We start from the raw sequence: 26,280 nt of genomic DNA, 5'->3' as shown, positions 1-26,280 counted from the left end.
CTAACTCGTGTCAATGCATCAGACTGGGCATGAATGCTGGACATGAGAGCTTTTACAGATTTCATATTCTCAAGCAGATGTAGAAAGCATTTGGATTGTATTTATCTTCAAAAATCACAAATTTTGATGGAAATACCTGGAGACTAACTTCTTTTTTTACATACTCAGAGTCCTGCCCTCGGGCCATGTTTCACATGCCTGGTCTAGCATATGCTGAAACTGAAAGAAAAATTGCTATCCATTCAGTTACTCAACTTTGTCCTATAAGCAGTAAAACCATTCTGTATTCGTAGATAAGTGAGCTGGTCTGAGCAGATCACATCGGAGTTGTGTTTTCATTGGTATCGCTTCATGCCTTTAAATAAAGCGGCTTTTAACACTTGAGTGGTCCTTTTTGTGTGCTAATAGCTTTATAGCAATCAGTTTACACTCATCACCAGCGAAGAGCAGAAATGGCTTGAGTTGGATGGCCCTAAACCTTCACATTGAAGAAATAATACAGGTAGTACATCGAGTATCTTTTTTCCTTTGCCATATAGATTGTAACCATAGTAACGGTGATTCGCAGTTGTCCTTGACTTTTGCTACTGCTCAAAAACTATGCTAAATGGCCTTCAATCGTGATCTGAAAATCTTTTTCTTGCTTAAATAAAATTTGTCAGCTTGAAACCATTAGATGAATTTAAAAGGCTCGTGTACTGTGCAGCTGTTAAATCTCTTTTTAATAGAGACACAGCACTTTTCAAGTTTTCGTACTGCCTAACTTCTTTATATTTAGACTTGTACACAAGATTTAATATAGTTTTTCCATGTTTAGATTTTTGTCAACTTGTCTTAACAACAGGCTTCTGTCCATTATAAAAATTGCATTGCACATTGATAAGTACTTGCTGATGTTTATATGTGAAATGCATTACAGTTGCAGTAAATTGTTGCTTGGCTATCTATATAGTTACAATAGCAGTGCAGAGCAGTAGTAAGTGACTCACTTCTTTTTTGACTTTCTCAGAAATTGATGCCAGGCCAGATTGAATCATCTAACAGGGCAGGTCCTGCTGACAGGCCATATTTCACAAGCCTGTTCTAGCATATGCTGAAACTGAAAGAGGAATTGTTATCCATTAAGTGGTTTATCTTTGTCCTACAAGCAGTGCAACCATTCAATATTTGTAGATAGATGAGCTGCTCCCAGTATATCACATTGGAGTTGTGTACTCATTGTTACTTCATGTAGCCTTCAAGTACAGTGGCTTGTTACAGTTGGGTGGCCTTTTTGTCTGGTATTTATCTGGTACCCCGGAGTGGTCTGGGCTTCTTGTGTGGCAATAGCTTTATAACTGTCAGTTTACATTCATCACTAGAGGGGAGCGGAGAGAGCTTCAGTTGGATGTAGAGAGCTGGAGATCTACTTTTGTTATGGTGAGTATATATGTACAACCTTTCATATGAACAATTTATAAATCCTGATGTATTTGCTTCATTTTTTCACTGACATCTGTACAAGTCTCAGCATAGTAGTGTTTGCTCTGAACACCTTTGTATTCTATCATGCACTTTTTAAACTCACTGAACACTCTAGGATTTTAAAAATATGGCAGGAAGCTATATGATCGCAATAACTTCAAAGTTTTTGTTCAAAAATTATATTTAACAACAACGATATTAATATAAAAACTTTTTTGAGCTCCTGATAAAGATGGAAGACAGTTCAAAACTTCCTAGTACAGGAATTCGCTAGTGCAGTTAAATTGAAAAATAGAGCTCGCATGTAAAGCATTTACTTGTAGCTAAGGCATATTCAAATTTCTGGAATGTTGGAAAATGAAGAGTATTATGCTGTTTCATGAGTCGGGAAGCTGATATAATAATATAGTTGATAGTAATATAGACAGTTCACCTAGTCAATAGTTCAAACTATATTGAAAATTGTGGATGTTTGAACTACTGAAATAGGGATATAATATTGCTGTGTTCTTAGACAGCAGCATGTAAATCTTGGTTCCCATATTGGCAGTGAGACCCGGCAGTAATCTCCTGCAGCAAAACACTAGTGACGCTAGGCTCACACATATAACTAGCTTTAGTCATGGATTTGCTAAAAAGGTTGACTTGCAACAAAATTCACAGTACAGTTATTTGGTATCAAAAGGTTCACCATGTCTTACTCTGTTGTGTTGTAAGTGCCAAATATGTGGAAATGTGATTACAAGCTCTTAAAAGCTCAAAAACGAAAAGCCGTCATAGATTGTAATCTATTTATTTCTCTGACGTAACCACGTGATTTGTTTATTGTCTTGTCATGTATGGTCTTACGCGAATTGAAAGGCCAATACAAAGCTCAATATAAAACCTATCGTAGTACAAGTTTATGACCAACACTTCGGGTTTTACCGAAGACTCTGTATCAAATATAGATACACCACTACTTTACAGTTTAGTTTCGGCATTATTCAATCATCAAGTCGTTATCTGATCACGTGACACAATACTTCGCAAATATTTTTTGTAGCACTTTTCGATTATTACAGGTAACCAACAGGCTCGTCATGATTATCAGACAATGATATGCACATGTACTCCTTCGAGGTAAGATTAAAAAGTTTAACGATTTTTTACGGTAAGTTATAAGATATCACTGCTAAAAGGGGCAGCATTACGATGACGATAAAACAGACGCGTAAGAACAATAGACATAGTTTTATTGAATGCGTGAAGTATATTTGTGAAAATAATGTGATGAATAAGGTTGCATGAAAGTGTAAACAGAAACCATCTTATAACAACTAATGTACATCACATTTGAGCCGTTTTGGAAAGGGAATCCAAACTACGGCGGTCTCGTGTGGCTGTGATTAACTGTTCGTTTTTGAGCTTTTAAGAGCTTGTAATCACATTTACACATATTTGGCACCTACAACACAGCAGAGTAAGATATGATGAATCTTTTGATACCAAATAACCGTAATGGGAATTTTGTTTCAAGTCAACCTTTAAACATTCATCAGATGTCTTTTTCATATAATAGACACACATGATGAATTATTTAAATGTTGTTTCCTGTGTACATTATTCAAAACTATTACAATGTTAACTGTTCATTGTCATTACTGGCCTCCGAACTATTCTGTAATTGGACAAGTTGTATTTGTTTCAGCTAATCAAGAGGCAGATTGTTGAATAAGGGGCGGAGAAATTTTCAAGCTATAAAACACATGGAGCGTCCAGCAAGCATTTCACCTACAGAGCACCCTACAGGTAAGTATAACTTTTCTGTTATATTAGCATCTGTTGGTATTATACTTACTAGGATTGATAGAGTAGATGAGGAGAGACTGAGTCAGTGTTATTATAATATAACTCTGACCTGAGACTATCACTTTCTACCCTGAGGAGACTTATAGAGTATCCTCTAGTGAGGTTAAGTTAAGGTCAGGAGTCTCTGGTTTCATTTCTCAGTCATTTTTGTACCTGCAAACATTTCCTACTGTAAATATGTCATATTCCTCTTATGAATAGAATGAGGAGCTCTGAAACTAGAGTTTTTAGCTGCTTCTCTTGCCTTTATTCTGGTCAGAATAAGCTGCAGGCCACTGATTGTATTTAGTCAGCAGTTTTATAGGAAATTAGTGGTTAAAGTAGGAGAATGCATGAATTTTATTGCTGTTTCCTGATTTTTCATTCGCTTTTGTCATTATAAAATTTTCGTTGAGTTTATTTCCATTAGTTTAACACATGAGAGAGCAAATTGCAGGAGTGTTTATGTTTCATTTCCCAGCTCTGAGTATCACATTCCTAGTCTCCTTTTTATACTCTGTGAATATCCAGGGTTCACCTGCAGCAACTTTGTTATGGTTGGCAGCTTTATAAGTCATCAGCTCACACAGAGTCAGCAGTTGAGTCACAATTTGTCTTCATTTCTCTATGATATTTTACTGTGTGGAGTATTTTACAGGAGACAATGGAGCAATGGATTAGGAAATATATTAAAGCTAGTGGAGCTCCTGACATTACCTCTCTTAGGGCTGCTCTAATAGCCACCCCTCCTGATCAGCTACTTCGACTTATAACAACTATCAGAGGCAGTGAGTCGTATACAGCTCTGCTATTGGCTATCTCCTGGGGCCACCCTGTAGTAGCTCATCTGTTACTCACTCCATTGAGAGGAGTAGCAGATGAGTTGCTGTTTGAGAAGGTTGAGGGTGGATATACAGCTCTGTACAGGGCTGTATTGAAGGGAGATAGAGGGTTAGTAGAGCTTATACTTCATACTATATCCTCTGGTAAGAAGTATGAGCTGATAGCAGTGAAGGATGGAAAGGGTTTGACAGCTCTAACAAGGGCTGCATTTAGAGGAGATACAGAGATAGTAGAGACTCTACTGGTCCACCTGTCAGCAGAGCAACGAGTCTCCCTGCTCAACATACAGACTAACTACTACCTAGACACAGCACTGCACAAGGCAGCCTACTGGGGACACACAGCAGCTCTACAGTCAATGCTGACCTCCATCCCTCCTGATAAAGTGTCTGCTTTCCTCAATATAAAGAATGAGGACAGTAGAACTCCTCTGGAGTATGCAGAGTCTGAGGGGAGAAAAGAGTCAGTAGAGCTGCTTAAGAGCTGGAGCAAGCCAGTATTAGCAGGTAGGATTATTATACAGTGTGATACCAGCTACTCACTTGTACTACTCTATTGCATAACTCATTGTTTGTCCCCAGGGTATTTTTATAAACATACCCTGGGGAATTCCATCTACATTTTCCTTGCATAGAGACTGCAGTGGGCTGTAGAAGCAGCTCAGCTCTGTATTTGTATTAAATGTTGTCAGTTCAGCCTCTTCTCTTCAGCCAACACTAAGCCCTTGCTAATCACTCATCACCTCTGCTCTCTCTTGGATAATTATAGTCTTAGTATTTTAATTCCTTATTCAAAACTGATAGGATTAAAGTGATGTTAGCAGCTCAACACCTTGTGGCAGCTATTAGTCAGCACTTAGCTGAACTCTCCTGATTCATGAATATTCTTATTACTCACTACAGTTTTGAATAGAAACATGAGCTATTTACTAGAATTATAGCAGTAGGTAAAGAGCCTGAGACTAGCGTGAGGCTGTATAATTTTGTACTCAAAAGTTTTTTCAGTTTTGTGGCAGGTTCTTAGTCTATTACTCACTGATGCCATACACCTGGTTGTAGCCTTAGAGAAGATCAGTACAACATGCAATAGGAAGGTTTTGCGCCATACTAGTTGATTGTCATTTTTAATAACTCTTACCATAAGCTCTTCTCAGGCTATATTTTAACATTTGCTCAAATAGTTTGAACTAATATTGTTAACATTACACCCACAGCACCAGTTGCCTCTTTCCACATGTACCTGAGGCTAGAATAAATAAGAGGGAAGGCTTCCTATCTATAAGATGGTTTGTCTGTTGATCATTTTATTATAATGAAGTCTTTATCTTTACTTTGTTGTAGCCCATTCAGCTACTTACCAAAAATTCGCTGCCCTGCACAAAGCTGACAATAAAAAATCAAAAGGTAGGATTTACAGTTCTTAAGCCGTTACCGGAACAACAGTACCTGAGCTCATGAAAATACTCTTTTTACAAAACTTTATTTCTTGTTAGTTTTTAAAAATGTGTTAATTCGTAAATTTATACCAAAACTAATTTACTCCTCACCATAAACTCTTTGCACTAGTTCTGAGTCTATCCTCTTGTGTTTCTCTATATCTCCGTCTCATGTAGTAACAGTACATGAGCCATGATTCTATAGTTGTTAACAGAATATTGATGTTTCTACACTTCCTCAATGTATGAGCCATGATTGTTCTATTATTATTATCATATGATTGTTTAAGCATTGACCAATCAGGGAGCGGAGTTAGCAGAGTCTAAGCAGCAGATTGGAGCCTTGCAGGAAGAGGATAATCGCAAGACAGCAGGTGAGTTTTTAATTTCTGTTGAACTGGACTTCCTTCTAGTCATAAAATATAGATGACATATTTACACCTCCTTTGTATGTAGTACCTGATATGTATGCACTATCACTAGAGTTCAGTTTAGTTCCTGCCCAGACATGTGCAGCTAGTGATCTATAAATAGCTTAGGAAGAGTCATTCCCCTATCTTTTGGCTTACCAGCTGGTCAGCTGACCTTGTTCAGTGTTGAGTTGGCTAGTGTTAACTCTGGTTCAGTTGCTAATAAAGCTGTCTAATTGTAATGTTACGTTTGCTTATTGCTTCTTATTGTAAAATGTAACAGTACCAGTACATGAGCCTTGATTGTATTGTTGTTCTAGAGTTGGCCAATCAGAGGGAGGAGTTGACCAAACTAAAATATGAGTTAGTGGAGTCTAAGCAGCAGATTGTAGATCTTCAGGAAGCAGATAATTGCAAGACAGCAGGTAAATTATATCTTTAGTCTGTTGTTGTGGAGAAATGATAATTGATACCCTTAGGAACTTTGCTGTACAACTACAAGTATTAACCGTAAGTAGTTGTGTAACAGTAGAGTCTCATAGTAGTACATAAGCCATGATTCATCTGTACTTCGTCTTGCTAATTATTAACTTATAAGGAATGGATATGATGAGTATTGTTTTATCATTGCTATTGGCTGGTCAGCAGTTAATTCTATTGGTTAATGCTCCAATGGAGCAAATCACTCAAAATTGGTAGCTATGAACAGGTGAATCACAGGCTAAATTGTATTGCTGTACAGTAACTGAGCAGATTAGACTAGAGTAGTTACAGCTCTAAACCATCTTCTGTAAACATTCCCTTAGTCTGAAGGTTGGTTTACACAAGGTGGTTGTGAGATTGTGCAATTCTCATAAAAAGAGAAACATTACATTATTGCTTATAATAAACACTGATAAAGATATGTTTATGTAGATATGGCTGCCATGATGGAGAGAATTAACAGACTAGATATTTATCTGCGTACTCCCACTGATACAGACGAGACAGGAGACCAGCTTCATGAGCCTCTGAGCTGATACCTTTCTCTTTTTTTAATGCAAAGCACTTGTAGTTCTTGTTTAAGATTTATAAGTAAATACAATTTTATATTTGTACTTGATACGTTTTCTCCTTTCTACTGATCTAGCAGGGATTTTTATGAACACACACGTCCATTTTTGAACCGAACTCATGCTATATAATGCCACCTGCATAGCTTGGCAAAACTCCAAATCTTGTAGACTGGATTAACAGATGCTATTCCCTACTCAATGTGGACCTTTCAATGCTTTAGAGCTGGTCTTACTGCTGCAGCTGGCCAAATTTCTAACATTAAATATGAACAGTTCCTTAGCATTGGTAAGAGAGTAGCTAACAGGAACATCAATGATTGTCTAATGATAAGGTAGACCATCTAAATTGCAGTAAAATTCATCTCTAATAGCCAAAGATAATGGGTATTATTAGAGAAACAAGTTACACCAAATGATCTCTTGCCAAGCTCTTGGCTCTTATGTAAACATGCGTTAAAAAACTGCCACGTTAAAACAAAGAGAAAATGTCTAACACATACCAACAAATAGCATGCTTGTCTGCTGCTACCAGGAGACGTGATACTTTAGGGCCAATGCAAAGGCTGATGACAGATAGCCTTAGCAATCATGACAGCTAGCCTTGGTGTTCATGTCAAATCTTTGACAGAAAGCCTTTCTAATCATGTCAGATCTATGACACAGCCTTAGTATTCATGTCTGGTATGAACATATAATTCTTCAACAATAGATCCAGTTGTTGTGAGGAGTCAATTCTGATGCTATACTTTCCATTGTAATATACATAATATATGGGTCATGACCTCGGAAAGTGTTCTTAAATTTGAAACTATTATAATTTAAATAGTTGCTAAGCAGAAAAAAATTGACCAATTTTCTTGCAAAAAGGTTTTTAAAGCTAATTCAAGATTTAGCCGCATCACACATTAGAGTATACGGGCAAACAGTCAAATATTTACTGGTTGATAATGGTGTCGTTCCGCTGACAAGTCCGGCATAAATATGACATGGGTTTACAGCGGTGTACTCCACGAAACAGCAACTTTGACAGTCAATTAAAACTAGAGCTGCTGACTTTCAAAGATTCAGCATAAGAACTTGTCTCACAATATTGGCTGTACACGTATTTTAGTCAAGTGTGAAGCCAACATATCTGTAGCTTCTCTGAATATACCATTCAGTCTACCAGGTAGCACTAAACTGGGCTGCTGTAGCATATTCTTCATGGATGTTTGAGAGCATACAAACTGTTCATATGTGATATTTGTTTTGCTTTTTTTCGATGATTCAGCTTCCTTGGAATGATTGACTGAACTGACTTGTAGGATTAACAACCTTGTTTAGCACATTGACACATATAGCGTACACATATACAAACACAAGTCTGTATACTGGCTTACCTTGATATTTATACTGACTTTTAGCCTTTTGTCTAAGTGGACTACTAGTCATTTTAGTAAAAACAGTGTGCTTACTAGCATGAACCCCACATTCATTCTTGGCTGAGATAGCAATATGCAACTCAGTGTTGGCTGGTTCAAAGCAAGAATATCTGCAGAGACTGATTTCATTGTTTTTTAATTAAGTAATACACTTAGAGACTCCTGGACCATATTTACAACAAAGTATGCACAGCAGAGAGTGGTTAGGAAGGTCGACCTTTTCGTCATCAGTGTGAAGTCCACTTTCATATTTGCACTTTAAATACCTTTGCTGTATAAAGCTGAATATAGGTGCCAATATTCCTAATTGTATTGATTTAGAATTGATCCATAAAACATAGTTCAATCTGTGTTCATTTAAACTTCATGTCTCACTGATTAAAAGGGTAATTAAATACTTGAACACAAACACTTAGTACCTTTTTGACAAGTCCTGCTTGTGTCTTCGAATTTATAACTGGACATTTCAAAAACTAAAAAGATCTCCTATTGATATTGTGACAAATGTTAAATGGTAGTCAAGAAATTTTGCTTAAGAAGGTGATTCGTAACTGTAAAGTTGAAACATATATGTATGCCATAAAGATTAACTCTTTGACAATTATTGTCAAAGAGTTAATCTTTATGGCATACATATATGTTTCAACTTTACAGTTGAAACACTTTACGTCTATAATAGACGTACTAAGTGGGAGGAGACAAATCCTAAGAAATAGATTCTATTACTTCATATAAAAGCTATTGGTCATGTTACTATAATTATGGTCTCAGAGCTTTACTGGTAAATATCATTGTGTAAGTGGATTCCGAGTAGTACCTTCTACCACATGACAAAGAAGAGGTGTTGAAATAGGCTAAATAACTGAGTTAAAATAAATTCTTCCCTTTGCTTCATGGCAGCAGTCATCATATTCTCCTCTTAAAATGAATAGTAAAAATATGGAATGCCTTACTATGAAGGCTAAAATATTCCTGAGTAAGCAAAAAATTCACTTGTCACCATATAATGGTCTTTTCATGTGATGGATATAAATATATGTTCTCCCTATTGCCTCATGGCAACAGCTGGCAGATCTCTGATAAGCTAATCATTGCCATACATTGTATACATTAGAGCTAAATGCCAGGAGGCGTGTTGTTTGAGTTGGTGACTAAATATCTGTCATAATGCTTGGTATTAATTTTATCAGAGAGATGACAACTACCAGACTCTCACATGACTAGAGACCTGTGTAGTTGCAAAGTTTACTCTGTTAAATAAACAAACTACTTTTAGAGATCTAGAAAGATTTACAGAGATCTACATAGATCTTTTGAGAATAGTGGGCAGTTGACAAAAATAAATCTAGACATATTAAAAGATTTAGATCAAATCTGCAAAAAACTATTATAAGATAGCGTCCTTGCGTTATCTAACTCGACTTACCACAGATCAACGCTCATAACTGTTGCTGTACAGAAAATGCTAGTTCTGACTGCAAACTGTAGCAAACATATCAATGAGTGCCAAACGGTTTTATGCAATATTGTTAAATATAGTTATGAAATGAAAATATGTCTTGAAGTTTAAAATAAAATATAAAACTTTAGAGCTCCAATAAACTGCAATGCAGGCTATTAAACTGTTGTAGGTTAATTGTAAGCAATAGATATCTACTGGTAGACATGTGTATCAGCTTCCAAGTGCATATTTATTTATATACATGTATCTACAAGTTGGAGCTAAGCTAGCAAATTTATTGCATCCAAAAGAGTTATTGTTGCACTGCCTGAAGAAAAGTGTAAAACACGGGTGACATTCGTTTTACCAGTGAAAGGATTAAATTTATATTTTCAACAACTTGACAAGGTGTTTGAAAATACAGGGCTACTCTTTATTTGAATGTCACCTCTAATAAAGGAACCACTCTAAGGAAAAGGTTGCAAAATAGAGCGTCATGGCGTTCAAATAAAGGTTTTACAGTACTTAGCTTGTATACGTGGGAGATCAAATACCAAGTAAGTTGTTTCCAGAGTTTCATGATAACAGGCAGCATATTGGGTGTTGTGTAACTCTGATAAGATAAATTTTTGGATAAGTTGTTTACATAAGGAGCTTAAAGGTCAGAAGGTGGTCGTTTAAGATGTGATAAAATATTTGACACGCTGAAAATAGCAGTGTTATCATAGATGTGACGCCAGTCAGACTCTCACATGACCAAACACCTGCTTAGTTACAAAGTTCACTCTGTCAGCTAGAGAATTCAGTTTAATAGCTTTATATGTAGGGCTGACATGTGATGCAGATAATCAGTTGATGCTGTAGGAGTTGTGATACCTTTGCAGTCTAAAATGCAAATATGGGTACCAACATTCTTTATTGTATTGATTTAGAATTGATCAACGAAATATATTTTATTCACTTATTCAAAAGGCAACTTAATACTCAAATATGAACACTTAGTATCTCTTTGACAAAGTGTGCAGGTATCTCCGCAGTTATCACATGGCAGGTCGAAAGCTAAACAGATCCACTATTGATGTCATAATAAGGTATTGAATGGTAGTTAAGATATCTTGTATAGGAAAGTGATTTGTAACTGTGCAGCTGACAAGTTTATGAAGACTATGAATATTAACTCTTTAACAATAGAGGTAATAAGTTCGAGGAGACAAATCTTAAAGAGAAAGAATACGTTGTTATAAAAGCAATGAGTCATGTTAATATATGCTCTCAGAGTCTTACTGGTAAAAATTATTGTGTAATTCACCAAGACTTTTGATAAGTATTTGAAGTGTAAGTTTGTTACTATGATGACAATTAAACAGGACTCCTGACATTACTTCACTGTTTCAATGGTTCTCAAATAGTTATATTATTCTTATCGTGGAATGAATCATAAAAACTGAACTATTTATTATACAGATTCAAAGTAGCACCTGCTACCACATGACAAGGAAGAAGAGTTGAAATAAATCCTTAAGATAAATATATTTTTCCCATTGCTTTATGGCAGCAGTCATCATATTCTTATCTTAAAATGATTAGTAAAAATATTAAATGCTTTGCTATTTAAGTCAGAAAATGCATTGTCACCATATAATGGTATTTTTAAAAGCAATGAAGATAAAAATATGTTCTTCTTACTACTTCATGGCAACAGCCGGCATGTTGAGCAGATCTCTGATTAGCTAATCAATGACATACATTGTATACATTAGAGCTAAATGCCAGGAGGTGTGTTGTTTGAGTTGGTGATTAAATATCTGTCATAATGCTTGGTATTAATGTTGTCAGAGAGATGACAACTACCAGACTCTCACATGACTAGGAACCTGGGTAGTTATAAAGTTTACTGTGTTAGATGAACAATTACTTTTAGAGATCTAGAAACACTCACAAAGATCTACAGATATTTTTTTAGAGTAGTAGGCAGTTGACAGAAAAAATTCTAGCAATATAGAAAAATTTGTAGAAAATCTGTAAAAAGCATGAGTTGGTAACAAATGGAACAGATACATTAAAAGGATAGAAGGAATTTGAATTTTCATAGAGTGTACGAGTATTTCTATTGATAGTTTTATTGCTCAGTCAGTTGAAATATAAAATGTATAAAGTATAACCAATAAAAGGTAGAGCTAAGACATGTATTATAATAGTGCTATGAATGACTCGTATACTAAAACTAAAATTGTGTTTTACATGTATATACATTAAATGTTTTAATGTACATATACATTAAAACATATTGTGACACAAGGTGACAGCTCATAGAACAGCGTACTAAGGGCCATTATGGATTTACTGACTATTCATATGGATCACATGAAATACTAGGAAGTTGAGGCTTTCTCTTATAGTCGTAAAATATAATAACCTTCTCTTAGGTTGCAGGTAATAATATTTATGCTAGTTGAAATACCCCAATAGATCACATGAGAACACAATGTAAAAATATATTATTGTGTCTTAGTCAGCTGTTTATATTTGACAATTTCACTGGAAAGCTAGCTCAGAAATATAGAATCTATTTCATGTAGAGGCTGAAAAGCCACGACCCTTGCATTTATGTTATTCAGTACTACAGGATGTGCATAAAACATCACTAAACAGTTGATATGGAAGCTATGATTGATATGTGAGCTGCACAAGCAGTGCTCACAAGGTACAAAATTGAGAATACAAAGTGTATTTGGAGTCGTCTTCAATAATCGATAGTGCCAACAACTCCAAAGATCAAAGTGTGTGTAAACATGGGTATTATTGAACTGCAGAACACCTGAAGCTGGGGTTGCTAGAACAGCTGCAATTTTATTGATTTTGGTATCAGTCAATTAAAATCCTCCAATTTAAAAAAATTCTCACCCAGTTTCATGATATTGCCTCTGACTTATCAAGCAACATCTTGCAGCATGAGCCTCGCACTGGCACACGGTAAGTTTCTGTTGTGAGTTTTTGTGTCTGATGTAAGCTTCTAATAAACTTACATCAGACACAAAGTACTGATGTTTCTCCAAAGTATCCTTTTTATTCATAGTAGAACGGTGGCTCCCTCTACATTAACCACTACTCCTAGAACAGCTATAGTAAGTCGGACCTACTCATTGATTCCTTGCCCATAGTACTACAGCAACTCCTCATGTGCTCATAATACTATAGCTGTTATTATCCACTCAATCGTTTGCAGCGATTTATTGCTAATTTTAAAAATATCGGTACAGATATATTTTCTGGCAAAGCTAGTGTAAAAACTTATAACAGATCAGCAGAAAGTTCATTGGCTAAAAAAAGAAGCACCAGTAGACAAACTTCTACATACAAGAAGATGCCATGTATGCTAGCACAAAATTTGCAAGAAAAAATATAAATATTTTTTGTGACATAGCTTTTTATTTGGTTAGTAAATTGGTTTATTATAGTCAAGGTTTGACTCAGCTCGTGGGGGACACTTTCTGGGGCGTAGTCGAAGTCTTCTCTTGATGACAACAAAATAGAACAAACCGGCAATTACAATAGCGGATGTGATATACAATAAATAGCACATCGACATCTCTGCATGACCTATGGCTGTTTTGGTTTCCCAATCTCGCAGTGAGTCCACGCCTGGCAAGTGTTTCCACTCCGGAGCCTGAGAGAGGAGTTTAGGAAAGTTGAAGGGTCTAACATCTGCATAGAGTGAATGTAGAAAATCACAAACCTGGAAGAAACAAAACAATCAAATAAATATTAGCTGATACAGGTAACTGTTGACTGGGTGTACATAACTAACAGATAGTCACTGTACTCACCAACTACACTCATAATAAATGGCCTTGACAATTCATTACTACTATAAATAATCTTATAAGGTAAAGGTTCCTGGAATAGATTGTTTACGGTGTAGGAGCGTCTACTGTATATTAACTTTACCCGTCGCACCTGATACTTGCACCTGATACTTGCACCTGATACTTGCACCTGCTATCGGATAATACACAACCTGCTTCGAGGGTCGTATTGCTGGAGACTAAACTGGCACTACCAGCTCCAAACTGGGGTGTATTTGGGCATTCTGTTAGAATGGAGTAAAATACCCAACATAAAGTTTAACTTTTCGGGCCAGATTATTCCTCCAAAAATTTAATAAATTTTTATTAAAATATTTTAGAAATATTTTCTTAAACTTATATCACAAAGTTAAATGAAATTTACCGATTCTGCTCAGTTCTGTGCCAGCTGATTGTACTCATTAAAGTTTTTCGCAATGGTAATACAACAGTCGAGTGAATTTTTTTTGTAACTAAACATCTATGCTACTAAGAAAAGTTGACGTTAATGGCAGAGTTTTCAATAAAGACTTGAGTAGCAAATATTTTGTTGTTGAGCACAACAAAGGTGTTATATGTGTAATCTGCCAAGCTACAATTGCTGTATTGAAGGAATACAACATCAAACGACATTACACATCAATACATTCAGCCACGCATGACACCTCGTTAGGCCAAGCTAGATTAGACAAACTGGAACAGATGACCCTGGCAATTAAAAAGCAACAAGGGGTGTTTACTTCATATAAGAAAGACTCTGAGCTTGTAACTGACCTAAGCTTCAAAGTCTGTGTGTTACTTGCAGAAAAAGGGAAGCCATTTAGGGATGGAGAATTAGTAAAAAGTTGCTTGAGGATATTTACTGATTTCACTTGTCCAGAAAAAAGGCAGTTATTGCAACAAACCAGTTTGTTTCGTTTTACAGTGGCACGCAGGATTAACCAGCTTCGGCAACTTTTTCTTCTTAACCAATCAGATTTCATTCTATAATTGGAACAGGTCAGCCGGGTCAAGTTATCACATTACAGAACTGTAAGCATGATGATATTCATCTGTGTTGCTTGTCAGTGATGGCTCGTGTGGCTCACTTTGAAGACAACAAAGGTGCCTTAATTAATTTAACTGACTATTAATCCCCAGTGCTACAGAATACTGTCCAACAACAGATGGAACTTAACAAAGAACCTGAGAAGACTGTGTGTGCTAAAGTAAAAGGAGATTCACTGGTGGTTACAGCAACTATCCACAAGAATTGCTACTCCAGACTAGTTAATAAAAGCAAGCTTGAGAAAGCAGAGAGAAACTACTCAGAGGTAATTTTAAGTAGCACTATCCAATCCTGCCGAAATCCTGTCATATTATGTAGTGTGTCAGGTTCTCAGTGTATCTCTTTAATTCCCTTTTGCACAGAGTACAGACAAACTCACTGCAGTTAAGTCCTTGAGAAGTGAGATTAAAAAAGATAAAAAATGATATCCACTTTTCCAGTCTAATTGGGTTACCATCACAGTAAGGTTGATTTGGCTTGTGAATGCATGTTATGTTCCTGTTTTGTCATGTGGTTTGAAAAATTATCTTTATTTTTTACCACAGTTGTCAGTGGCAGATGACCCAGGAAACATTTCAGTATCCCCTCCGCCAAAGAAAACATTAAGATCTGCAAGTAACGTGAAGCTGTCCACAAGTAAACATGTACTGAGAGAGTATGTGCGATCTGCGAGAAACACACCAGATACTTGTTTGTAAAATCGGAGACAGTACTTGACAAACTCATGGGAGCTGAAACTGTTCATGCAGGTAAGTTATTCGCACTAACTTGTATTTTTATTGCTATTTGGCCCAGAAAATCACATATGTTCATATATTAGGTGTAGATAACTGCTGACTTATACACAAATTTGGTTTTACAATGAAATGGGAATCAAATCCAGAGTCACTCATCTGATTTGAAATTTACATACTTGAGTTAGAATAAATTGAAGGGATCTTCCATCTGAAAGGAGGTGGCCACGAAATCAAAAAACTAGCACTTTTTATATCTCGGCTGATAGCCTATGAAAAGTGTTATTAAATGTGTGAATTACATTCGTGCTCGAGAACTCAATCATCGCCAATTCAAGGCATTTTTAGATAAACTTGATTCAGATTACCTAGATGTTGTGTACTTCTCTGCAGTGCGTTGGTTGAGCCGAGCTAGTACACTGAAAAGATTTGGGAATCTGAGAAAGGAGATTGTGACTTTCATGGTTAATAAGCAGCAGGATGTTGCTTGTTTAACTGATGATGACTCAATAAATGACCTTGCCTTTCTAACTGACATCGCACAACATATTTCAAATTTAGATGTTAAACTACCAGATAAATGCCAGTTGGTAAACAAGATGTTTGAACACATATGTTCCTTTGAAAAGAAGCTTCAACTGTTTCGGAATCAACTGAGTAAAACACAACTTACTCATTTTCCTTGTTTGGCAGTCAGAAAAGCAGAACTGCCAGGAAGAGATTGCTTCAAATATACTGAACAACTTGACAAGTTGCATTCTGAATTTTCAACAAAGTTTACTGATTTTAGGAAATGTGAACCTAAGTTCACACTACTTTCTCAGCCCTTTGACATGGTACCTGAAGACAGTCCTGACCGCTATAAAATGAAGATGATAGAATTAAAATCAAATGCTGATTTGAGGAAAGCATATACTAATAAGGATTTAGTAACTTTTATGAGAAATATGTATTTGGAAAGTATCCAAATCTAGAGCTGCATGCTAGAAACATGTTATTACTTTTTGGCAGTACATTTTTTTGCGAAGTTTTTTTTCAAAAATGAAATTGACTAAAGACAGGTACCAAAGTCAAATCACCGATGAACACCAGACCAGTCAACTTCGAGTTGCAACTACATCGGTAAAAGCGGACATTGAAAAGTTGTGTGAAAGTGTAAAGTACCAAGTTTCACCCTAATTATCCGATCTGCACTTTATTTTTTGTCTCAACTTCTTGTTCCAATATTAAAGATTCATGCTAATAATAATTTGTATTTATTGTTTGCAAGAAATGTACTTACTTATATTACAACATTTTCTCAGTCTCCTCAACTAGACACAATTTTCCATTAGATCACATCATTATGGGTTGCTGGCCCTAGGTATTGTTCAAATATTGAAAAGTGGTCCTCAAAGGAAACATGTTGCACGCTCCTGGTCTAGGCAAATTTAACTCTATCAGTGAACTTCTACTTGCTTTCTGCTCAGAGCATAAATTCATCACATACAAGGGTCATCATAAGACATCATTGATGCGTCAACAGTCCAAACATTGGCACTTACTAGACTGTGATTACAAAGTAAGTAGACTGGAGACATGTTTAGACACCTGTGTTCATAGAGATAAATAATGATGTGCAGACCAAAACATAGTCTATTCCATGATAACAGTCGCAATACATGCGAAACCGGGGGGACCCATTCAAAACCACGAAAGAACCTAAAAGTTGGAAAGCCAAAATACAGCAAGATTCGAGAAAGCCTAGAGGAGAAAATAAATGAAAGTTACATGAGAAGATAATAAGAGGTCACTGAACGATGTGGGACTTTAAAGACTATGACTTTAAACCCAGCATATGAAGTACTGGACCAACTGTTCGAAAGACACCAAGATTGGTTCAGAGAGGACGATGTGAAGTTAAACTACCAACTTGAAGAGAGAAATGTTGCAAGAAGTCAGTATCTGTCGAGTTGTGCCAGAGTGAACCAAGGCAAAACTTTTAACAGTAAGGAGTAAACTCCAGCAATACATCACAGAGCCAAAACCACAATTATCAGAAAAAAAAGTCTACTATCCACTGCCCATTGCAGCAATACAAAAATTCTGCCATGGTCTCAGAGAAGTATTTATTCTCACCCAAAGAAGAAAAGAACACTCCTGCTAAAAACATTTGATGGAGAAACTGTCCCATAGAATAAAAAATACTGTTCAAGACATAGTATGGATTTTGTGAGGGGCCAATGATATTGACATCGGATTGGCCATGGCCATCATGTGGGGGGGGGGGGGGGGTTTGTTGATCGAGCTCCGTTGAGATTGCACTAGCTTGGGTTTCGGGGCTAACACAACTCTCGCTGGGTGGTTGCGCTGCCTTTAGGTTTTTGGGTCTAGGTTTTTATTGCAGATATGCGTTGATAATGGATAACAAACCATAAATCAGCAAATCTCGCATTCCTACAACGTAGGGGTAGTACCTAACCAGAAAAATGAATGCATGGAAAATAAAACATTTCCAATTACCTATTGTTACAAATTTTAAGATTGGTAGAGGTCTTAGTATATGCTTAAAGTTAAATATAATTTAACCAAATTCACACAATCAACGGCATTTTTTCCTAGTTTTAGATTAATATTTTGCCACCCCTACCATAAAATGACAAAGTCTCTCATCGTTGTCACATTGTTTGACCAGGCCAATAAGATGGGACAGCAGGAAAAGCTGTGCAGTGTAGTTTTCATACTCAAAATTTAAATCTAAAACCAAATGTGGGCCATTTCACAATGTCGACTATTAATATCATGAATGCTTGTAAATGGCAACTGACTGATCATAATTGTGACAATATCGGGCAACTATATTTATTTGATAACAAAATGAAACCAACAGATCAGTAAAATAACTATAATTGTTCATAATATTTGTAAACTTGTAAATATTTGTAAGGTGCCTTATTCGGCGTATTTCTTTGTTCTGGTGCCATGTTCGGGTTCATCCAAACAGAGCTCGACATGTTCATAACCCAACCCCAACCTCGCCCACATGATGACCGTGACCAATCATGTAGGAGAGGAGGGGTTTATACCAATGGAGGGATGTAGTACAATATTTTGAGTGTTTGACCTCAATAGATGCAGGACAAATGTCTACAACATGTCATGCCTTTGCATTCCGTTTTCAATGACTTCACCCAAGGCCGTTGATGCGATCTCAAAACAAGGTTTCCACTGGCAAGCTGATAAAACCGATAAGATCCATGCATGAAGGAACGCAAGCATAAGTGGCCAAAGTGAATCTTGCTACAGAGATTTATTCGCCCAATCTTGGCATGTATTTTCCATCTGAAGCAAGTAAGAGCTTCAACAAATTTTCAAGGAGGTGAAGTGCAAAAGAAGAGAAGTTTTCAGAGGGAATTGCTGACACGAACTGCTGTGAGGCGTCCATACAGTAAAAATAACACACTTGAATGACAGTTCAACCTGATATTACTGTGCCACCATCAACATTGTTCGAACAAAACTTGGAAAAACATTTGGGAAGCAATTTTCAAAAATTGACCCAGCAATGAAACAGATCTGGCTGCTGACCACAAACTTTTTATGTCTATTTTATGACGAGATGAGTGAACAGAGTCAACCCACCAAACAAATCAACCCATGAAAGGAAAACAAGAGATGTGTATCCATACTTACAAGGTTAAGGAAGTTTCTATCATCAGTGCTTATAATCATGATTGAGTGATAAGGTTTATAATAAGCTGACTGTGACAATAACAATAGTTTAGATAGAAAACAACCTGATGGATACACCAACACAACTGTGATAGCTCACAATGAGAGTAACTCTATGTCTATATCATTGTTATGTATTCGGGTGACTCAAATTATAGAATATTTTACTGATTGATGGTTTAGACAAAAACATACATGCTTAAGCCTGCTCACAGGCTAGAGAGCTCAACGTACTGATGCTTTTAAACCTTACCGTTTCTTGAATCCACATTCCTTTGGGATTCCTGCATAAAGGACCCAACTCTTTAGAAGGAAACTGAATTTTAGGATAAACGGGATCCTCACTGGTCTTTCCAGCCAACCTCTTATTTGCCTGACAGTATAATAAAATGTAGATGATTAGACACTTTGTGTTGATACACAAAGAGATCAAAGCAAAACCGAAATCGCTACAAACCAAACAACGGAGTATGCAGTTAAGCTAAAGCTAAATCTTTACTTACTTATCTTAACACAAAATCAAAAACGCTACCAACCAAAATGTAGCAAAACAGAGGGATCTGGAAATGATTAGTTTTACCGTGAAAAAAGGTTTTGGGTCAAGGTTACGAAGCTGGCCACAATGAATAAACTAAGTTTCGATAACGAAGAGTAAAGAATTTTCATATATACTATCATTTTACCTCTGTTATTATAGACGTGAATAGCAACAGTTGATATAACAGAACTAACTATTGCTATAGAGTATGCAGTTGAGCTATAGTTGAACCTCTACTTATGATTATATTAACATATTCTGATATCAGCAGTTCGCAAATGTAAATACAGTAATCTCTTGCTATTTCTCGTCACATATTTCACATCCTCACAGCTTCGCAGACTCATTAATAACAACAGTTCTATCAAACGTGACACGGAGGGAGGCAACAGTCCACATGAAATCAGTAATCAGTATCAAATGTTTACAAAATTTAAAGTAATAAATTATAAATAATCATATTGAATTATTGTTACTATGTATACTAAGTGATTTGCACAATAAAAGGCTTTTAGAAGTCAGTTAAATTAAAAGTGCAACTATGTATTATATAAACCAACTGTTGCTAATGTAAATTAATACAAGCACTAAATTCCTCGCTCTTCCTTAAATACTCAAAATAAACTCAATGAATCAATATCTAGTACAAACATGATATTTGAACCAAACGATCCCTGATATGGAAGATAGAAAGAAGCAAATCTCACCTTGTTATGGGCGTCCCAGAGCCATAGAGCGCAATCACTGTTAGACTTTCCCTTCAGTTTAGGAATTTCAACAGCCATCTGAGCAAAGTTAATCCTGCAGTCAGCGCAGGTAAAGAAGTGTGCCACAAAACCACGTACGGACTCGAGTGCCTCATAGCAGACATCTTCAGTTTTCCTCATCTTCTCATCTTTTCTAGCAGCTGCTGATGCTACAAAAAGTTACGTACAGTCAAACCTTGACTTATGAACAAAGCAGCTCAATATACAAGCGTTTCTGATTTATGAGCCATGATTCAAGTTGAGTTTTGTGTTTTTCATTTCGTCAAATTTGAAATGCCAGTCATATTTTAACAAGCTGTCATGACGTATATGAAGTGAAAGCCAATCAAGGACTGGTATATGTCACGCGTTTAATCTGCATCAAGTATAAAACACTCTGCATCCTTCGTACCATCTAAGACAGGATGGAAACAGTTTAAAAGGCAGGAAAAAGCAAATTTCATTAGATAGATTTTCGTTCAAAAGACCTAAAATTGAAACCGATGAGAATATAACTAACAATAAGAGTGATGATTAAATATACAATGTTAAGTTTAAGTTGAAAGTTAATAAAACAGATTATTCTCTTGCAAATACATGATTTCTTGTATTCGTTGAAAAACATGGAATTAATCGATATCATTGTTGATTTTGACACCAAGGAAAATGCCCCTCATGTTTAAAGTTGAGAAAATGCTCTGCTTCAGCCACCTACACTACTATTGGCTGCAATAATCCGTTGCTAAAGTTAGACAACTAAATAATATCCTTCTTTGACGCAGTAACAATTTTTCTTTGCTTTTATCATGCACTGTTAGATGATATTTAAGTATTTATTATTTAGAAAACCTGATTATTTCCCTAAATTACAGATTTCATTTTTTCCAGGTCAGAAACTAACTTGATATCAGTGATTGTAAATGGGATTTATTCGATTGACATTCAAGTTGATTGATGTACGAGTTTAATAACATCATGAATTAAATTCACACCTTGAGGTTCAACTGTATTGTTTACAGAAGGAATACTGACCCTTTCACTTTGCATATTATCAGATAAAATAACATTGTTGATTAAATATTTTATCAGTATTTTTATTAGGCTAAGAATCATTAATATAGTAAAATAACAAATAATACAAGAGGAATTGCTTCCTCACAATATTGTGCTAATTACTCCAAATTTAATTTGGCCAGGTTTAATAAATCACATACCTGCATTTACAGTTAATGTGTGAAAAAGGGTCCACAAGGTACAAGGAAACCCTCTGTATTTAGCTTGACTTCCCCGACATCGCAACAACTTTGCATGAGACTCCGTAGCAGTAAGAAGACCACTAGCCTGTAAATATATATTTATATGTGTAATTCTTAGGGAACAGTTTTATTATGAAGCACTGACTAAAGTTATACCACAAAGTTCAGTGCAGAAGGACAATAACAATAGGAATATTTACTATAATAGGAGCCGTATATGTCCATCCGAAGCTACGCTTACAACTTTAAAAAGAAAATGCAGCAAATGAGAATTCAACTCAGATATTTGACTTTGCATACCGACACTCTAACCACTGTACCACTCAGCTACGTCCTCACTTATCAGAATAATTATGCACATAGTTATTACACATGATGATCTTTCATGACACACAGAACTGCCAGAGTACTAGTAATAATTATGTGTAATTGTTAGAAAACAGTTTAATTACAAAGTACTGACTAAAGTTCTGTATACTACAAGTTCAGTGCAGAAGGACAATAACAATAGGAATGTTCACTATAATAGGAGCCGTATCTGTCCATCCGAAGCTACGCTTACAACTTTAAACTTATCAGAATAATTATGCACATTGTTATTACACATGATGATCTCTCATGACCCACAAAACTGCCAGAGTACTAGCCATAATAAAATATACTGTCATTAAATAATAATAGAATAATTATGCACATAGTTATTACACATGACAATCTCTCATGGCACACAAAACTGCCAGAGTACTAGCCATAATAAAATATACTGTCATTAAATAATAATAGAATAATTGTGTACATAGTTATTACATATGACAATCTCTCATGACACACAGAACTGCCTGAGTACTAGTAATAATTATACTCAATAACCGTAGTACTTGAACAATCTTCAGGTTTATGATTTTCATCAGCCAAGGAGATCCCCAAAGTCATAATCCCTCGAGGATTAGGTGACATAAAAATAAACTTGCTTGGACACATTTTGAACAAAGCTGCGGTCACCTGATAAGATATCGATTGATCAAAAGCTGGTTGAAGTTGAGGAAATTATTTTATTAGGAAAGGGAGTTGAGGTGATAGAGGACATAAATGATTCTGATCTGAGGTATTTATTAAAGCCGATGCAAGGCTGCTGGTTTTTGTTAGTCACAACTAGTCTAGTTTGTTCATGTATATGCTGTACTACAGAGAGTTGGAGTAGAATACTGGAAAAGTCTAATGAATTATAGAGAAGTATCTGTCACACCTGAAGATGGTCAGACCAGAGGCTGTGTGAGATTGATCCATTCAACTTGGCTATGGATAAATATAGTTGCTGTATTCCTTCAGATATTTTTGATTGCCTTCTGGAAAAACTAAAAGAACAGCATAGATTTCCCATAATGCAACAAATGATAAAGAAACCTTGACAGGAGAATGTAAGAGATCCGATCTATATCATTATATAGCGGATTCTGTGTGAAAAGCACTCAAATGTGTAACTATTAACCCTTTAGCGACCACGCGCTTACGGCTTGAAATTTTCCAGCGCACCAGAGCATTTACTAGGGAGATTTGAACCTTCGACACGACTGCGTGAAAACTGCATCAACTTTCATCAAAATTGAGGTAGATACATAAATTAACATGCATAGGAATGCTGAGAAAGTTCTCTACAAGCTTACAATTTTACAAACAATTTATTACAAGCATACTTTTTTTGTAGATAGCTTGCAATTGTTTGCCTGCAAGTCTCAATTTGTTGAAGCTACCAAATTTTTATTTTTGTTCGTCATTTTCAATTGTGTTTTCTAATTAATAAAAGTAATTGACAATGTTGTACAAATAATATTTACATGGATTCATATGTTCACAACAATTTGTAAAAGAAATTGGTCGTCCAAGAACATTGAAAGTGGAGTTATGATCTTCGATGCAATGCAGGAGCGCCGCTCAAAATTCTCAGCGTGTCGCCTTAACCCTCTTAAACCCACAAGTATAAATCCCAATGCTAAAATTTTTTTTCTTGCATTATTTAATTGTATACCATGCACTGAACATATATACATAAAAATTTCACCATCATAGCAACCTGGATTTATTTTTCAAAATGTTGCATATACGCAACATTGGGCATAAAGCAGCATAGCAGTATATGCATTGGGCATAATATCTGTTCAAACTTTTATTACTCAAATTACAAAAATGATAGTACTAAACTGAAAGATAATAAATGAATGATGCAGCACACAAATATTTATGGGTTCACGAAATTGTAGAAGCACAAAAAAAATGTTTTTATATGAATATCACTAGAACTATTTATGAAAGTCCATGAAGCAATTTCGGCTTTCATTGAAACACAATCTCACATCACATTTGGTGCATATGGTGTTTGTGAAATTTGTCTCACAAAGTTGACATCTGCCTCTTTTATCAATTTTGGATGGCCAATGAGCTAAACCATCTTTTCGTACATCATCTGTTGGAGCATGACGCCTCTTTTTTTGTGGTTGCGCAGGTGATGCTGGACTGGAACTTGCATTCAAGGGACGTCCTCTCTTTGGCTGACTGTTGACTTTTATTAGTGTTGAGGCAAGATATGACTAAAAAAAGACATCAACCTGTATAGAAATCACAAACTTTGTGTAGCACAATATGTCAGACAGTGTTGATTGTGTATGTAGCTTCTACAATACCTGAAATCGACGACGACTTAGCATCTCCTTTTTGGGTAGTTTCAACAACTGAAAATCTTTTCTGTAGACATTCCAACTATTTATTAAGGCTACCATCATGAAATGCCAGAAGAGATAGAGGTACCATCTGCGTGATCGCATCTTGAACCTGAATGATGCCAAAAACGAATCCAAAAGGTCTACTCCACCCATTTTTTTGTTATAATCTCCAACTACTGATGGCATGGGAATCTTGACATATGACTTTTTTTGTTTATCCCATCTCTTTGCTTCTAAAACTGGGTGTGCACCTGTGAGAGATGACAGCATTGTTACTGATTTGTTGTCTTCCCATTTCACAGCAGCAATTTGAAAGTTTTCTTCAACGCTGTAATCCAGTGCAACACGACCTTTTGTTTTCAGTTCTTTGTCTTCAAGAAGTGGACAGCCAGCTAGTCTGTTTTTTCTAACCGTTCCGGTGTAGAACATACCTTTTTCCTTTAGCTTCTTCAGTAGTGGAATGCTGGTAAAAAAATTATCCGCATAAACCTTGTAGTTGGCATTGACAGGAAGTGATGATGTCAGCTTCAAAACAACATCCGTGCCTTGACCATGCTCTGTCCGAACTCCGGTGCCACCTTGATATACCTCAAAGTCATATAGAATTCCGCTCGGATCAGTTCGTGCCCAGATTTTGAATCCCCAAGGATGTGGTTTACCTTTCAGATATTGCCGAATTTTGCTCGTTTTGCCACGAAACTGGCACATCATCTCATCAATGCAGACAAATTCTGTAGGTGTTAGTTTCAGACAACATTCTTTCATTTGATCAAGAAAAGGTCGCAGCTTCCACAATTTATCTTTCTTGTCATCCTCAGTCACTGCAAGGTTGTTGACAAAATGCAAGGTGGCTAGTATTTCCTGAAACCGATTTCTGCTCATCACACTCGCTACAGGAGGATAAAATGTTTCCGTTTCCCAATATTGCCGGACAGAATTCATCTTCACTAGACCCATATGAAAGTACATTCCAATTACCTGTTCAAGTTCTTTGTTGCTAATGTTGATTGGTTTTCCACACTTTTGTGTGCTGTATAAATTGGTATTGCTCACAATATTGTTGAACATGCTGTCTGGAGTAAACCGTCGAAAATATTCATAGGGTGTGTCGATTTTTGCGCTTACAGGGGGCTGTGGTGTAGCACCTAGAAAAACTGAATTGGGTGATGCAAATTTTCTTTTTCGCCATCTTGGGTTGCAGCTTGATGTTGAAGTTCTGGCAAAGTTTACTAAAGGTATGTCATCTTCGTCATCCTCAGTCTCCATCTGTGGTTCCTGGAATGAGATACAAGCATTTTTCAATAGAAGTAATGACATATTTGGGTAGAATTATTGCCACAGGGGTATACAACTGCAGAATAACAGATTCTCAATGAAGAAATAGAATGTGAACACCCTGTGTTTTTTGTTTGTACAGCTTGAGATTTGCGATGTCTCACTTCAATTTGAGGTGTCTCGTAGTTTTCATCCTCATCACTGTCATCAATATCTTCTAGTTCGTCTTCACTCTGCTCGCAGTTTATCCTGTTGATCAAATCTTCAGCTAATATTCGTTGAGACATGGCCCCATAAAGCTAAAAAATGGAACAATGAGTGAAAAATCCAAAATTTATGGTTATTTTATACCAAGTTTTTAGACATGTCAATAGTCTCTTTTGATTCATGCAATTGATTTATAAATTGTAAAGAAGAAAGTTTCTTACGAAAATTCAATATTAATAATTAATGTCTATATAGCTATTATAATTGTTATTCTTCCTACTGAAATTTTGATGTAAAACAAATT

General features: G+C 36.1%; 1 protein-coding gene across 1 annotated transcript in view; it reads left to right on the top strand.

Moving 5' to 3' along the window:
- Positions 1 to 4,495: 4,495 nt before the first annotated feature.
- The window catches only part of LOC137398366 (M protein, serotype 6-like), a 526,470-nt gene continuing 504,685 nt past the window's right edge, over positions 4,496 to 26,280 (top strand). Inside the window, exons 1-2 of the mRNA XM_068084474.1 lie at positions 4,496 to 4,643; positions 5,478 to 5,540. Of these exons, the coding sequence (XP_067940575.1) occupies positions 4,496 to 4,643; positions 5,478 to 5,540 (211 nt within the window). The remainder of the gene's footprint in view (positions 4,644 to 5,477; positions 5,541 to 26,280) is intronic.

This window comes from Watersipora subatra, chromosome 6 (assembly GCF_963576615.1).
Source record: "Watersipora subatra chromosome 6, tzWatSuba1.1, whole genome shotgun sequence".
In the NCBI taxonomy this organism is placed as follows: domain Eukaryota; kingdom Metazoa; phylum Bryozoa; class Gymnolaemata; order Cheilostomatida; family Watersiporidae; genus Watersipora; species Watersipora subatra.
Note: the sequence above shows the minus strand (reverse complement) of the source record. Positions and strands in the feature narration are given on the sequence as shown.